The sequence below is a fragment of the Myxocyprinus asiaticus genome, chromosome 30 (genome assembly GCF_019703515.2).
Source record: "Myxocyprinus asiaticus isolate MX2 ecotype Aquarium Trade chromosome 30, UBuf_Myxa_2, whole genome shotgun sequence".
Taxonomy (NCBI): Eukaryota; Metazoa; Chordata; class Actinopteri; order Cypriniformes; family Catostomidae; genus Myxocyprinus; species Myxocyprinus asiaticus.
In genome coordinates, this window is record NC_059373.1 from 4,209,111 (window position 1) to 4,222,978 (window position 13,868).

The 13,868-nt window shown below is 40.9% G+C and overlaps 1 protein-coding gene across 1 annotated transcript; it reads right to left on the bottom strand.

Annotated features, from left to right (window-relative positions):
* Nucleotides 1-706: 706 nt before the first annotated feature.
* LOC127420889 (CD209 antigen-like protein C) lies at nt 707-11,780 on the bottom strand. Its single transcript, XM_051663487.1, has 6 exons — nt 11,650-11,780; nt 10,371-10,487; nt 9,352-9,435; nt 3,262-3,422; nt 3,031-3,143; nt 707-987 (listed from the first exon to the last, which is right to left on the bottom strand). The coding sequence occupies exons 1-6, from the start codon at nt 11,714-11,716 to the stop codon at nt 813-815; spliced, it is 717 nt and encodes a 238-aa protein (XP_051519447.1). The 5' UTR covers nt 11,717-11,780; the 3' UTR covers nt 707-812.
* Nucleotides 11,781-13,868: the final 2,088 nt, after the last annotated feature.

Below are 13,868 nucleotides of genomic sequence, written 5' to 3' on the forward strand. Positions count from 1 at the left end.
CTATATGCTGTCCAGCCCTCCTTGCAGGGTTTGCAAGACGGAGCTTTGAATTGTGAATTAAATAATTACGAAAATTATGTTGATATCTGTAAAGAAAAAGACAGACCTACCTGACTTCAGACTATTTTATTTTTAACCCTCAAATGATACTGTAAGTGGGTCAAAAAGGACCCAGTTTTCTAATTTTAAGACATAGCTTAAAACACTCAAGTTGTGATGTGGATTAATTTTATGCTGCCTTTATGTCCTTTTTGGAGCTTGAACATTTTGGACCCCTTTGACTTACATTGTAAGGACAAAAACACCTCATATATTCTTTAAAATATCTTCATTTGTATTCTGCTGAAGAAAGAAAATTATGAGAGTTTGGGATGGCATAAGGGTGAACAAATGATTAGAGAATTATCATTTTTAGGAGAACTATTCCTTCAAAACATACAGAACACAGAACATTGACCAAAGAAAGCAGCAGCCACAAGCAGTCACTCGAGGAATACTAGATGTGTTTCTGAAGCTCAACTGACAGAACAGGGCTACTCAACTTTGGAAAGGTCAGGGGCCACAAAGTTGGATCCCTGTACCCTCGAGGGCCGTACTCTTAATTTTTATGATTACTGTATATGTGTATGTATATATATATATATATATATATATATATATATATATATATATATATATATATATATATATACTAACAAGTGGTGTGACCTAGTGGTAAGAGCAATGAAAGATCATATGGAAACAACTTTAATCAGACAGCTGATAACTTTTAAAACTGTGTGTAGTAACAGGGATCCTCTTTTAGCTGAATATTAAAATGAATATTTCTGTTCACAAATGTACTTTTTTTTGTATTTGCAAGAGGCATCAAACCAAAAATGTAAAAAGTCATGCTCATATCCCACACAAGCACAGTTCTCTCCTAAAGGATTATCTTCCCTCCAGTTATCCGGTTCTCTTGAAACAGAAGACTTCCTGTACCAGAACCTTTAAATGCAGAAACAGAAAGTCAATGGAGATAACATTTTCAATTGCAATAATATTTAGCAGAAAACAGATGCAGTTTCCAGAAACCTTGTAATGGTTAAAAAAACAAAAAAATAAATAAATAAAAATAAAACGATTTAAAATAATGTAATAGTTTCATAATTTATGAAGTAAGTTAAATTCACATGGAAACACAATATATCTGTGATGCAATGTACAGTGGGGCCAAATCTGAGACCAAAATACAACCGTTTTATTATTTTTTTTTTTTAATTTTTTTTTTTTAATTTAATACAAAAATTTAACAGAATTAATTGATGCATGTAGAATCTGCAGACAATAAATGAACAATAAAGCAAGTTTAATCAGTGGTTAAACAAATAGCTAAACAGTGAATTAAATACAGAAATCTAGGGTTTGAATAGAAGAATAGAAGTATATATAGAACTGTAAGTACATATGTAAGTACGTATGTGTGTAAGCATCACCTTGGACTTTTGTGCTAAAATTAATGAGTTTCTCAGATTAATCTAGTCATGTGCTATTTAGAGTAGCAAACATATTCAAAACATGTGTAGTGCTGTGGTTTTAGGCTCTCCATCTTTTAAATTAGACGTTTCACATATTAGTAAGTGTGAAGTGTACGGGATGTGTTCTTTACAAACTATATATACTTCACACATCCTCCAGAACACAGTTCCTTCTTCGCCAAAGTTAATAAGACACAATCTCAAAAAGTAAAACTCATCACATTTTTTTTACATTCAAGTAAAAATCACACTTTTAGATTTGAATAACTTTGGTATTGGTTATACTTTATTTTATAGCTCTCTGGAAAAATTGAAACACTTTATAACAGACCAAACAATCGAATTTGTTTGGCTGTCTAGATCTTATACTACATATTGTTTCATGTTACATCACAACTTTTTTTTTTTCAAAACCCTAAAACCTTTTGTTACATTTTAAATGAGAAAAACAAACAAAAAAAATGCAACATTGTCTCAGATATTTGGTATAAACGGTAGCCGCCTATTCACTGCATCGGACAGACAATATAATGGAAGTCTGTCACACCAGTGGAGAGCCGGACGGGGCTGCGTAGAGTGCCGACCATCTGCAGATGTAGAATTTTTAAACTGAAATATATAAACTGGTGCGAGACCGTATGCAACTGCCCGATCGGATGTGATGTAGGCTAATCATGCAAAACTATGAGCGTGAAGTGAGAAATATCAACAGATTACTTTATACTGAATGCCTACTTTTTGTATATTGGACGACTGTGAACATGGAATTCAGAAATAATCATTTACATTGCAAATATATCACAAAAGGCTTTTGCAACAACAGTAAATGTGTGATTAAATGTGAATACAGTATGTGTCATTTATTTCTACACAAACAAAACTTACATATTTGAAATCACATCTATGAATTTCTACTTCCTATTTGCTGAATTTTGTTTGTTTTTCTTGTTAATTATCTTAATAACTACAAACAGTATTAACAATAAATAATGATAATAACAATACATTGTGAATATTAATCATGAACTTAACTGAATTCATCCATCTGCTCAACAAAATCACACATGATTTCAAGGTCGATTACACTTACTAGCACTTGACGCATGCGCAGAGTGCTAGATAGCATTAGGAAGTGGAATCGAGCTTGAAATATCGATCGCCAAGAAGACTGCTGATGTTAAGATTTACAGTATAGTGTAAAAGGAGTTATATTTTGGTGTGTTTTCACCCACAATTGATTGGATCACATCAGAAGACATGGAATAAACCACTAGAGTTGTATGAATTACTTTTATGCTGCCTTTATGTGCTTTTTGCAGCTTCAAAGTTTTGGCCACCATTCACTTGCATTGTATGGACCTACAGCAATAATATCTCCATTAAAATGTCTTTGTTTGTGTTCTGCTGATGAAAGAAAGTCATACGAGTTTAGGTGTGAATAAATGATGAGAGAATCATCAGTTTTAGGCTGAACTATTCCTTACGACAGAAAGCAAAACAACAGAGTTCTTACTCTACTCCTGTTTCATTTAGAGTTTGGTTATTCGCCCAAATCCACTGTCCCTCTGTGTCCTGATCATTCAGACCAATCCAGTGAGTCTCTTGAATTTCAGAGACCAGAAAATCCTAATGTAAAAAAAGAACTTTTAACTGTTTTGCAGTTATTCAAACAAAAAAGTTTGTATCCTTCTTTATAATGAATGTAAACTGTAAACAGAACCCACTTGAATTTTGTCAGACTCACCTGTACTGCTTTACTGTCTATTATGACCAGATGGGCTTGTGATGCTGCACACGAATCATGACTCTCAAACCATGTCTGCTTTACGTTGGAGAAGAAGTAGCACTTTCCACTATATGCTGTCCAGCCCTCCTTGCAGGGTTTGCAAGACGGAGCTTTGAATTCTGAAGCAAATAATTAAGAAAATTATGTTGATATCCATATAAAAAAATATAGACCTACCTGACTTCAGACTATTTTATTTTTAACCCTCAAATGATACTGTAAGTGGGTCAAAAAGGACCCAGTTTTCTAATTTTAAGACATAGCTTAAAACACTCAAGTTGTGATATGGATTACTTTCATGCTGCCTTTATGTCCTTTTTGGAGCTTGAAAATTTTGGACCCCTTTGACTTACATTGTAAGGACAAAAACACCTCATATATTCTTTAAAATATCTTCATTTGTATTCTGCTGAAGAAAGAAAATTATGAGAGTTTGGGATGGCATAAGGGTGAACAAATGATTAGAGAATTATCATTTTTAGGTGAACTATTCCTTCAAAACATACAGAACACAGAACATTGACCAAAGAAAGCAGCAGCCACAAGCAGTCACTCGAGGAATACTAGATGTGTTTCTGAAGCTCAACTGACAGAACAGGGCTACTCAATTTTGGAAAGGTCAGGGGCCACAAAGTTGGATCCCTGTACCCTCGAGGGCCGCACTCTTAATTTTTATGATTACTGTATATTTATATATATATATATATATATATATATATATATATATATATATATATATATATATAATTATAGGTTAACATTTTTATAGGAAGAATTTTAATTAACAGGATAGTTCACTTAAAAATGAAAATTCTCTCATCATTTTCTCACCTTCATGCAATCCCAGATGTGTATAACTTTCTTTCTTCAGCTGAAGACAAAAGAAGATTATTTAGAAAAATCTCAGCTCTGTGGATGAGAGACAGATCAATATTTAAGTCTTTTTGGCATTTGCGTGAAGGCGTCTCAACGCCGTCACTGCAGGAAAAACGTCCTGGTTACTTTTGTAACCTCCGTTCCCTGATGGAGGGAACGAGACACTGTGTCGATGTAGTGACACTAGTGGTCACTCTTGGGAGCCCCAAATTCCTCTGATCTTTGAAAAAAGCCCAGTGGGAATTGGCGAGTGGAATTTACATGCCACTCCCCCGAACATACAGGTTTAAAATGAGCTGGCATGCAACCACTCATTCAGGTTTTGTGCTGAGGAGCCGAGACAAGGTCCTGGCCATTTCAGCGGGTAGTTCAGCATTGTGGCAAGAGGGACACAATGTCTCGTTCCCTCCATCAGGGAACGGAGGTTACGAAAGTAACCAGGACGTTCCCTATCTGTCACTACATCGACTTGTGTCGATGTAGTGACACTATGGGTCCCTATACAAAATGCCACAATAGGCTGAACTGTGTTACATGAACTGGCGGTGCGAGATGGGCAGACTGCTTTGTGCCACGCAGCCAGTGCACCAGGCTGTCACGTAACCTCCCCCAACGCTCTTATGAGCGTCGAACGGTCCTTCGGGAACAAGTCGACTTCCCAAAAAATATAGGGACAGGCTTAGCCCAGTCGTGGCCTCTTTTCCTCTTTTTTCTCCCCAAAAAAGAGAGGAATTTTTTAACCAACTGGGGCCATAACTGTCTATGTCGGGGGGGGGGGGGGGGGGGTGTATTTTGAGTGGAATTACATCACATGGTCTTACCGAGTCTTATCGGAAGTATGTCATGTGGACAAGTCCCATTGTAGGTCCTACCCAGTGGTGGAGGTGTTTCTACAAACATGGATACTGGGGCAGAGGGGACTCTGCCCAAGGAAGACGCAGTTTACCAACAGGGAAACGATTTAGCGGAAGATATACAACACATGGGGTCACCTATGGAGAACCAACATATGCGGAGCACCTACCCCAGTACAGGGCTTTTAGATAGCACATGTACTGGGCCCGCAGCGAGTTTCTCCACAAACTCGTCTGCCATAGGGCTAGGAGGAAGTCATCCAGGGATCACCGGACACAGCAATGCCGAGGCTGGGTCTGCCTCCTCCTGGGGCAGTGCTTGCAGGTTCACCACCTGATCCCTATATGGGGTCATGGGAACCTTGGGCACATAGCCCGGTCGGGGTCTCAGGATCACATGACAGTAGCCCGGACCGAACTCTAGGCACGATTCGCTGACAGAGAAGGCTTGCAGGTCCCCTACCCTTTTGATGGAAGTGAGCGCAGTCAGGAGGGCAGTCTTCAAAGAGAGTTCCTTAAGCTCGGCAGACTGCAATGGCTCAAAGGGAGCTCCCTGTAGTCCCCGAAGGACTACAGTGAGGTCCCACAAGTGAACGAGGTGCGGTCTGGAGGGATTCAACCTCCTAGCGCCTCTCAGGAACCTGATGATCAGGTTGTGCTTCCCTAAGGACTTACCGTCCACTGTGTCATGGTGAGCCACTATAGCGTCTACATACACCTTCAAGGTTGAGGGGGACATCTACCCCTCCAACCTCTCCTGCAGGAAGGAAAGCACTGATCCGACTGCGCATCTCTGGGGGTCTTCACGTCGGGAAGTACACCACTTAGCAAACAGACGCCACTTCAAGGCATACAGGCGCCTCATATTGGGAGCCCTAGCCTGAGTGATTGTGTCTACCACCGCGGTGGTAGGTCACTTAAGTCTTCCACGTCCCGTCCAGGGGTCAGACATGGAGATTCCAGAGGTCTGGTCGCGGGTGCCAGATGGTGCCCTGTCCATGAGAAAGAAGGTCCTTCCTCAAGGGAATTCGCCGGGGGGGCTGTCACGAGGAGTGTGAGGTCTGAGAACCACGTCTTGGTTGGCCATTAGGGTGCTACCAGGACGACCTGCTCCTCGTCCTCTCTGACCTTGCACAGGGTCTGTGCAAGTAGGCTCACTGGGGGAAATGAATATTTGCGTAGTCCTGGAGGCCAGCTGTGTGCCAACGCATCTATACCGAGGGGTACCTCGGTCAGTGCGTACTAGAGCGGGCAATGGGAGGATTCCCAGGAGGCAAACAGGTCTACCTGTGCCTGCCTGAATCGACTCCAAATCAGCTGAACCACCTGGGAGTGGAGTCTCCACTCTCCCCTGAGGGTAACCTGTCGTGACAGCGCGTCCACTGCGGTGTTGAGGTCACCCGGGATGTGAGTGGCTCGCAGCGACTTGAGGTGCTGTTGACTCCAGAGGAGGAGACGGCGGGCGAGTTGTGACATACAACGGGAGTGTAAGCCGCCTTGGCGGTTGATGTATGCGACCGTTGCCATGTTGTCTGTCCGAACTAACACGTGCTCATCCTGGATCTACGGCCGAAGCCCCCACAGGGTGAGCAGTACTGCCAACAACTCGAGGCAATTGATGTGCCAACGTAGCCGCAGGCCCATCCAGGCTGCGTGCCCATTGCATATGTCACCCCAGCCCGTCTTGGAGGCGTCCATCATAACCACGATGCGCCTGGAGACCTGCTCTAAGGGAACACCTGCCCGTAGAAATGTGAGGTCGGTCCAAGAGTTGAAGAGGTGGTGACAGATCGGCATGACGACCACGCGATATGTGCCATGGCGCCATGCCCATCTTGCGACTCGAGTCTGGAGACAGTGCTGAAGTGGTCTCATATGCATCAACCCGAGTGATGTAGCCACCACTGAGGATGTCATATGACCCAGGAGCCTCTGAAACAGTTTCAGTGGAACCGCTGTCTTCCATCTTAAAGCCTTCAGACAGTTCAGCACCAACTGTGCGTGCTCGTTCATGAGGCGCGCCATCGTCATTACTGAGTCCAACTCCAAGCCGAGAAAAGAGATGCTCTGAACCAGGAGGAGCTTGCTCTTTCCCCAGTTGACCCAAAGCCCCAGCCGGCTGAGGTGCATGAGCACCAGGTCCCTGTGTGCATACAACACATCTCGAGAGTGAGCTAGGATTAGCCAGTCGTCGAGATAGTTGAGGATGCGAATGCCCAGTTCCCTTAACAGGGCAAGGGCTGCCTCTGCGACCTTGGTGAAGACGCAAGGGGACAAGGACAGGCCGAAGGGGAGGACCTTGTACTGGTACGCCTGACCCTCGAACGCAAACCATAGGAAAGGTCTGTGTTGAGGTAGAATCGAGATGTGGAAGAACGCGTCCTTCAGGTCTACCACCGCGAACCAATCTTGAAACTACCCTCGTGCGGTTCTTTTAATGCCTTGGTTTGGTGTACTTGCAGGAGCACCATGGCATGCAGGGCAGAGGCGGCTTGTCCAGCAGAATCATAGGCCTTAGCTGTCAGAGATGACGTGAACCTACAGGCCCTGGACGGGTGCTTCGGGCGGCCACACCAGGTGGTGACGCTCTGAGGGCACAGGTGTACTGCGAGCGCCTTATCCACCTGGGGGACCACCCCACCATCGAGGGTAGTGAGGGCGGGGGAGCTGAGAGATAGAGATCAGGTCGTGAAAGATGCCTTCCATGACCTTGTCAGCTCCTCATGCACCTCCAGGAAGAAAGGAAATGGGGCTGGACGCAGCCATGAGCGGCGCTTCGAGCCAAGGGACAAATCGTCGAGCCGCGAGGGTTCGGGGGAGAGCGGAGGGTTCCACTCTAACCCGACGCTTGCGGCTGCCCGGGCAAGCATGTCGGCCAGCTCTGCATCGGCTTGTGACTGGGCGACTGTGCCCGAGGGTGGAAGCCCAGCCGAAGCCTCCGCGTCAGACTGGATGAGCCTCCTCTCTGATGCTGCTCTCGAGAGCTCATCATCTTCCCGAGCCCCAGACAAGAGGTCGAACTCGCCCAGGGACGAGCCAGCTGTCTCATCAGAAGCCCAACCGGGACAAATGAGCGTACAGAGGAATGGGAGGTCCATGGTGGGATACCCAGTGGAGGTGATCGCCCCCAGTGCTAGCCGACGGAGCCTCATACCCGTGGATAGAAAGACTGAGACGGGGAGCCACTGGGGTGGCTTGCTTTCTTACAAAAGCGAGCCACGACCGCAACGTTGCCATGGTCATGTTCTCGCAGTGAGGACAAGACCCATCCACAAACGAAGTCTCCGCGTGGGCAGCGCCCAGACACGTGAGACAACGATCGTGGCCATCAGAAGCCGAGAGATAATGACCGCAACCAGGAATAACACACAAACGGAAAGGCATCTTTAAAAAGACATTCCGTGTGTGCCGCTCTTTTAGAGAAAATATACTATTTTTTAGAATATACTTTTTTTTGTTTGTTTCTGCCGAAGCGCCCAGGGGTGTTCTCTGCACTGCACCGGTTCAGAGGGGGAGAAGCCACTGAAATGCACCGTAAAAATCCAGCAGAGGAGGTGAATGAAGAGACGGAGAATTCAACTCAATGAAATAGAACCGTCCGGCTCCGAAGAGAAAATCTGAATGAGTGGTTGCATGCCAGCTCCTTTTATACCCGTATGTTCGGGAGAGTGGCATGCAAATTTTACTCGCCAATTCCCATTGGCCTTTTTTCAAAAATCAGAGGTGTTTGGGGCACCCAAGAGTGACCCGTAGTGTCACTACATCGACACAACGTTGAGTGAGTGACAGATAGGGAACTGTTATTTTTGCCTGTAAATACTGTTGTCATGACGAGTACATACAGTACTCTGATGAGCTATTCAAGAGATTGGACAGATTTGCGCCGTGTTGAGTAACTCTCGAGTGAGATTGTGAGCGTGCATGTACTCCGTATGAACACGCGTGCAGACCGACCACCGCTCACATAACATCAGCCATGCTTAGATATTATTTGTTGTTTTTATTTACTTATTTGTATAACATCCTTTTGCAGTTATATTCCCTCTCTAACGTGATTCAGCAATGTAGAGAACTAGCATAAATCTTCATCAAAATGGACACCTCACAATTCATAGATTTGATAGATAGGCTGCTGGTAAATATATTTCTGATGATAAAATCATAACATGGGCACAAAAGATCGCTCGAGGGCCGCATGTGGCCTGTGAGCCACGTGTTGAGTAGCGCTGTGATAGAGCATGGTGCTAGCTACACCATTTTGAAAAAGGTGTCCAGCAAATCTAAAACTGTACAATAGAATGTAGAATAATTCACTCACCAGTGCAAGAGGAGAGACATTCTTTAACTATGTGGTACTTGGCTAAAATCTCTTTCTCAGAGTCTGATACACAAGACTTGTTCACTATGATAGAAAAGCAAGTAATTATAAATGAGTGTAGTTCATCAGTCAGTGTTTTTGTTAACATCTATTAATTATTACGAAATTCTTCAAAAGTTTTGAAACACTTGACTGAAATGTTTCTCACGATCTTAAAAATCTTTTGATCTGAAAGCATATGCTTAAATGTTTGAAAGTAGTTTTGTAGACAAAAATATAATTGTGCCACCATATTAATTTATTTCATTATAAAACTAAAATTTAATAAAAAATAAATAAATAAAAATAAAAAATAAACATTTTTAAAATTGATGACTTGGACCAAATAATAAAGAAAAGCAGCCAATAAGTGCCCAACATAGATGGGAACTCCTTCAGTACTGTTTAAAAAGCATCCCAGGGTGATACCTCAAGAAGTTGGTTGAGAAAATGTCAAGAGTACATGTCTGCAAATTCTAGGCAAAGGGTGACTACTTTGAAGATGCTAAAATATAACACAGTTTTGATTTATTTTGGATTTTGTTTAGTCACAACATAATTCCCATAGTTCCATTTATGTTATCCCATAGTTTTGATGACTTTACTATTATTCTAAAATGTGACAAAAAAAAAAAAAAAATATATATATATATATATATATATATATATATATATATATATATAATAAAGAATGAGTAAGTGTTTCAAAACTTTTGACCGGTAGTGTATATGCTTTCTCTGCCCTGACATCAGTTTTGAAACATTGTGCTGGTCATTCAGAGTGTCACACAAGGTGGATTTACCAGCATCTAATTGACAAACAAACACAAATAGGCATGGCAGCACAAGCACCGTACTGTATACATTTTATGATTTTTATGATAAAAATCAAAATCCAAGTTTTGTGGCTTTTAGTCCATTTCTAATACCTTTGATATGGTGAATGTTGGCATCAAAATACACAAGATACGTATACTCACAAATGAAAATACAGACGCCCCCGAGAGCAAAAACCAGTGACACAACGAGAACTATCAGAGGAACTTTAGTCCACTTAGAGGAGGCAACTTCTCTCTCGCACTGAACTGTGGGGTTACCTGTGGTTATCAAATGTAATGACTGAATTCAAATGCACAACATTGATTTGATTTAAAATGTGACTAGGATTACAATGTCATATTCAAATTGAAAACTTCAGTGTCCTGGTTTTATATTTAAACAAAACTTTTCTGTATTTTAAATATGCTATGAATGAGTAAGCCCAGCAATAAAAGCAAACTAATAATTATGCAGACAGTATACAAAAAGTTACAGTTGAAAATGTAATGATACAATATTTTTACACCGTATACCGCTGCATGCCTATGGTTGTATCAGTCGGCCTCATCTATAGCCTATCTATAAAGTGCTTCAGTAACATGCATGAAACAATTAAACATTTTACAGTTTGCATAGACAGACAGACAAAATGGCAAACACCTGCTTCTTTACACTGAGCAACAGAAAGCTGACTGTTGTGCCAACCATTAACACAAATAGAAACATGCAGGAAGTTACAAAACCACAAACTCTGAAAGTGTGTTCACTTTTTTCCAATCATTTTTATATCAAGCAAAAATGAAAAAGTCATTTGAAATGATGGTATAGATTTGGTGTTTTCTGTCTTTTATTATACCTGCCGATTTCAAAGAGCAGCATATACTCTAAAACAGTTCTGTTAAATAAATGCAATAAAACAGTGAGGATGTTTCAGGTATTACTGTCATTTTGGTGCATCTATACATAATTTTTGGTTCACAATCACAACCGTACACATCATTAAATTATATAATGTTAGTATTCCAACCTACTGGAACTAAAATAAATACACTTTTTAATCCAAAATTTATTGTTAATCACCATTGTTAATTATTGTATTGTTGCACTGGTAATCAAATGTGTTGTTAAACATATAAAGACAGTGCACATTGTCAGCCATACAAACATAAAACACCATCAGGGTAGCCCAAGTGACTCTAAAATTGTGCAATAAACATCAAAACCTCAATGTACTGATACATACTGATATATAAAAAATAAGAAGAAACATAACTATTTAAATCAAATGTGATGTGTCATGCATGGACTTGTGGTGACGCCTGATTTATTATTTTGTTTTCACTGTAGTATTAACAATAGTTTAATGTAAAAGTATTTCAAATGTTTTATTAAACATAATACACATTTTTACTATTAATAAAATCACAAATCCATTCTTACCTTGAAAATGCGAGTGCTTGTTGTTCGAAGGACGAGTGATAGCGGAATTTTCATAGATTGATGTCATTTTACTAGCTTAACTGCAAACTCTGAGACCGGTATGTGTGTGAATGTAAAAGAAGGAAGTTAACAGTAACTGACAATTATTAAACTAGACATCATCTCATTTTGTTTTCATTTTAATAGACTTTTTTTTTTTTTGGTCTATTTCAGAGGATGTGTAGGTGAGTATGTGGTGTGGTCACAGACTCAGAGGTGGGCATTGGATGTAAAAAAAAAGAGCCGATGTACGAAGATGGCAGTTGTGCTGGCAATGGAGTATTTTTATATACAGGGTTATTTGGGTTTCCACAGTCTGCTGGATTTAATTCACCAAATAATCTACTGCAAGGAGGGTTCGTTAAGCTATCACTTGGAGCATAGTGTAGTTGCCTTACTTTTATGTTGCCCTTGCTGAGTCAGACGTACTCACTGTATTTGCTGGTGGGGTTTCTGGATTGTTTACTTTGAGTGTCTCCTGTCTGTTGTTCTTTGTTACAACCTACCACCTGTCTAGGACAGGACCAGAGTATAGCAGCCATTCGGAAACAAGTGAAAGAATAAGAAGAGGAAGAGGAGGAAGAGCAAGATGTGACTAGGAAGAGGACATGCAAAGATCAGACCCAAACCACTGTTGGAATCGTTCACCCCAAAGATGATAACACACTCGTGCCATCTCAAACTTGTATGACTTTCTTTCTTCGGCACAACCGAAGATATTTTAAAGAAGATGTATGTGCTTTTGTCCATACAATGCAAGTCAATAGGGTACAAAATTTTCACGTACCAAACAGGACATAAAGGCAGCACAAAAGTAATCCATACGACTTGAGTGGTTTATTCCATGTCTTCTGCAGTGATACGACTGGTTTTGGGTGAGAAACGGAATAAAATGTAACTCCTTTTTGACATCTGTAATCTCCTTGGCACAATCACAGTTTGAATCTCAATTACACTTCCTTGTAATTGACGCATGTGTCATTCATTCTCCAGCCAGCTGGATGAACATTAGTGGGAACAGAATTCAATTACCACATCAGACTACTAAGTTTACAATGTTCTAAATGATTGATTGCATCCGTTTAACTGTCTGCTGCTGATAAAACAAAAACTTCATTAAATGAAAACCTAGCTGAACCACCAAAATAAACGAATTGGAAATTGACAGAATGAAAATAGTAGCATGTGCTTATCCTTACCCATGCAGTGAGAGTTTGTTGATTGATGAACACATGAAATCTACATTTTCATAGATTGCTGCCCATTTACTACACTCACAGTAAACTGTCCTCTGTGTTGTTGGATGGAAGTTCACTACAGCCTCTGTTATTACTTTCAAACAAACCCACACATGAAGTGGAAGAATGCAGTTTTGTGTGGTTTCAGTAGCAACTCTCTTTCAGTAGCAAATTTATTGAGTTTGTTTGCATCTTGTGAAACTTTGTCCTAATGAACTAAGCTGCTTTTCTTGAATGTGATCTCCTTTGGCGCATTTGTTTTTGATTATGGAGTTTATGGCTTGTTTAATTTGGGTCTCCTCAGTCATTTTGGACAGCCTGCTGCATGTTGTGGAGCTGTCCGTGGTGCTGCTGTTTAGATTGATGAGACTCAAACCAGTGTTGCATGTTGAAATCATAGTAGATGAATCTCTTAGACAGCTGAATATTGATCTCCTTTGCATCCTCTGCAAACAAGTTATTAATGTAAATTTATGACAAGACAAATAATAGCCAAAAATATGTGGACACCCCTTTCTATCTGATGGTTTGACTATTCCATAATTTAGCCACATCATTGAAGAGAATGAAGGGGGTTGACCACTGTGACTCCTAACTTCGACCACATTTCAACCATCGACATTTTACTGCAGTGATTGGAATTTTCCCTTAAGCACCATAGGCGAATATACAATGAACTTCAAACGTAAAACAACCCATGGTCTGCCCATGAAAAAGTGTCTTTAATAGAAGCAAAAAAGCAAAAAAAAGGAAAAAAAGGAGAATGTATGATAATAGCGCTGTACAGTACAAAGGGTTAAGACAATCAAATCACAAAATAAGATGTGCCTCATGTTCATACAGTCTCCTAAAGGCAAGAAAGAAATTTTGAACTTGACTTCTTTATCACTCCAGCAGAGGTCATGTAAGTAAATTAGAGTTGTTTTGTATATTTAGCCTAAA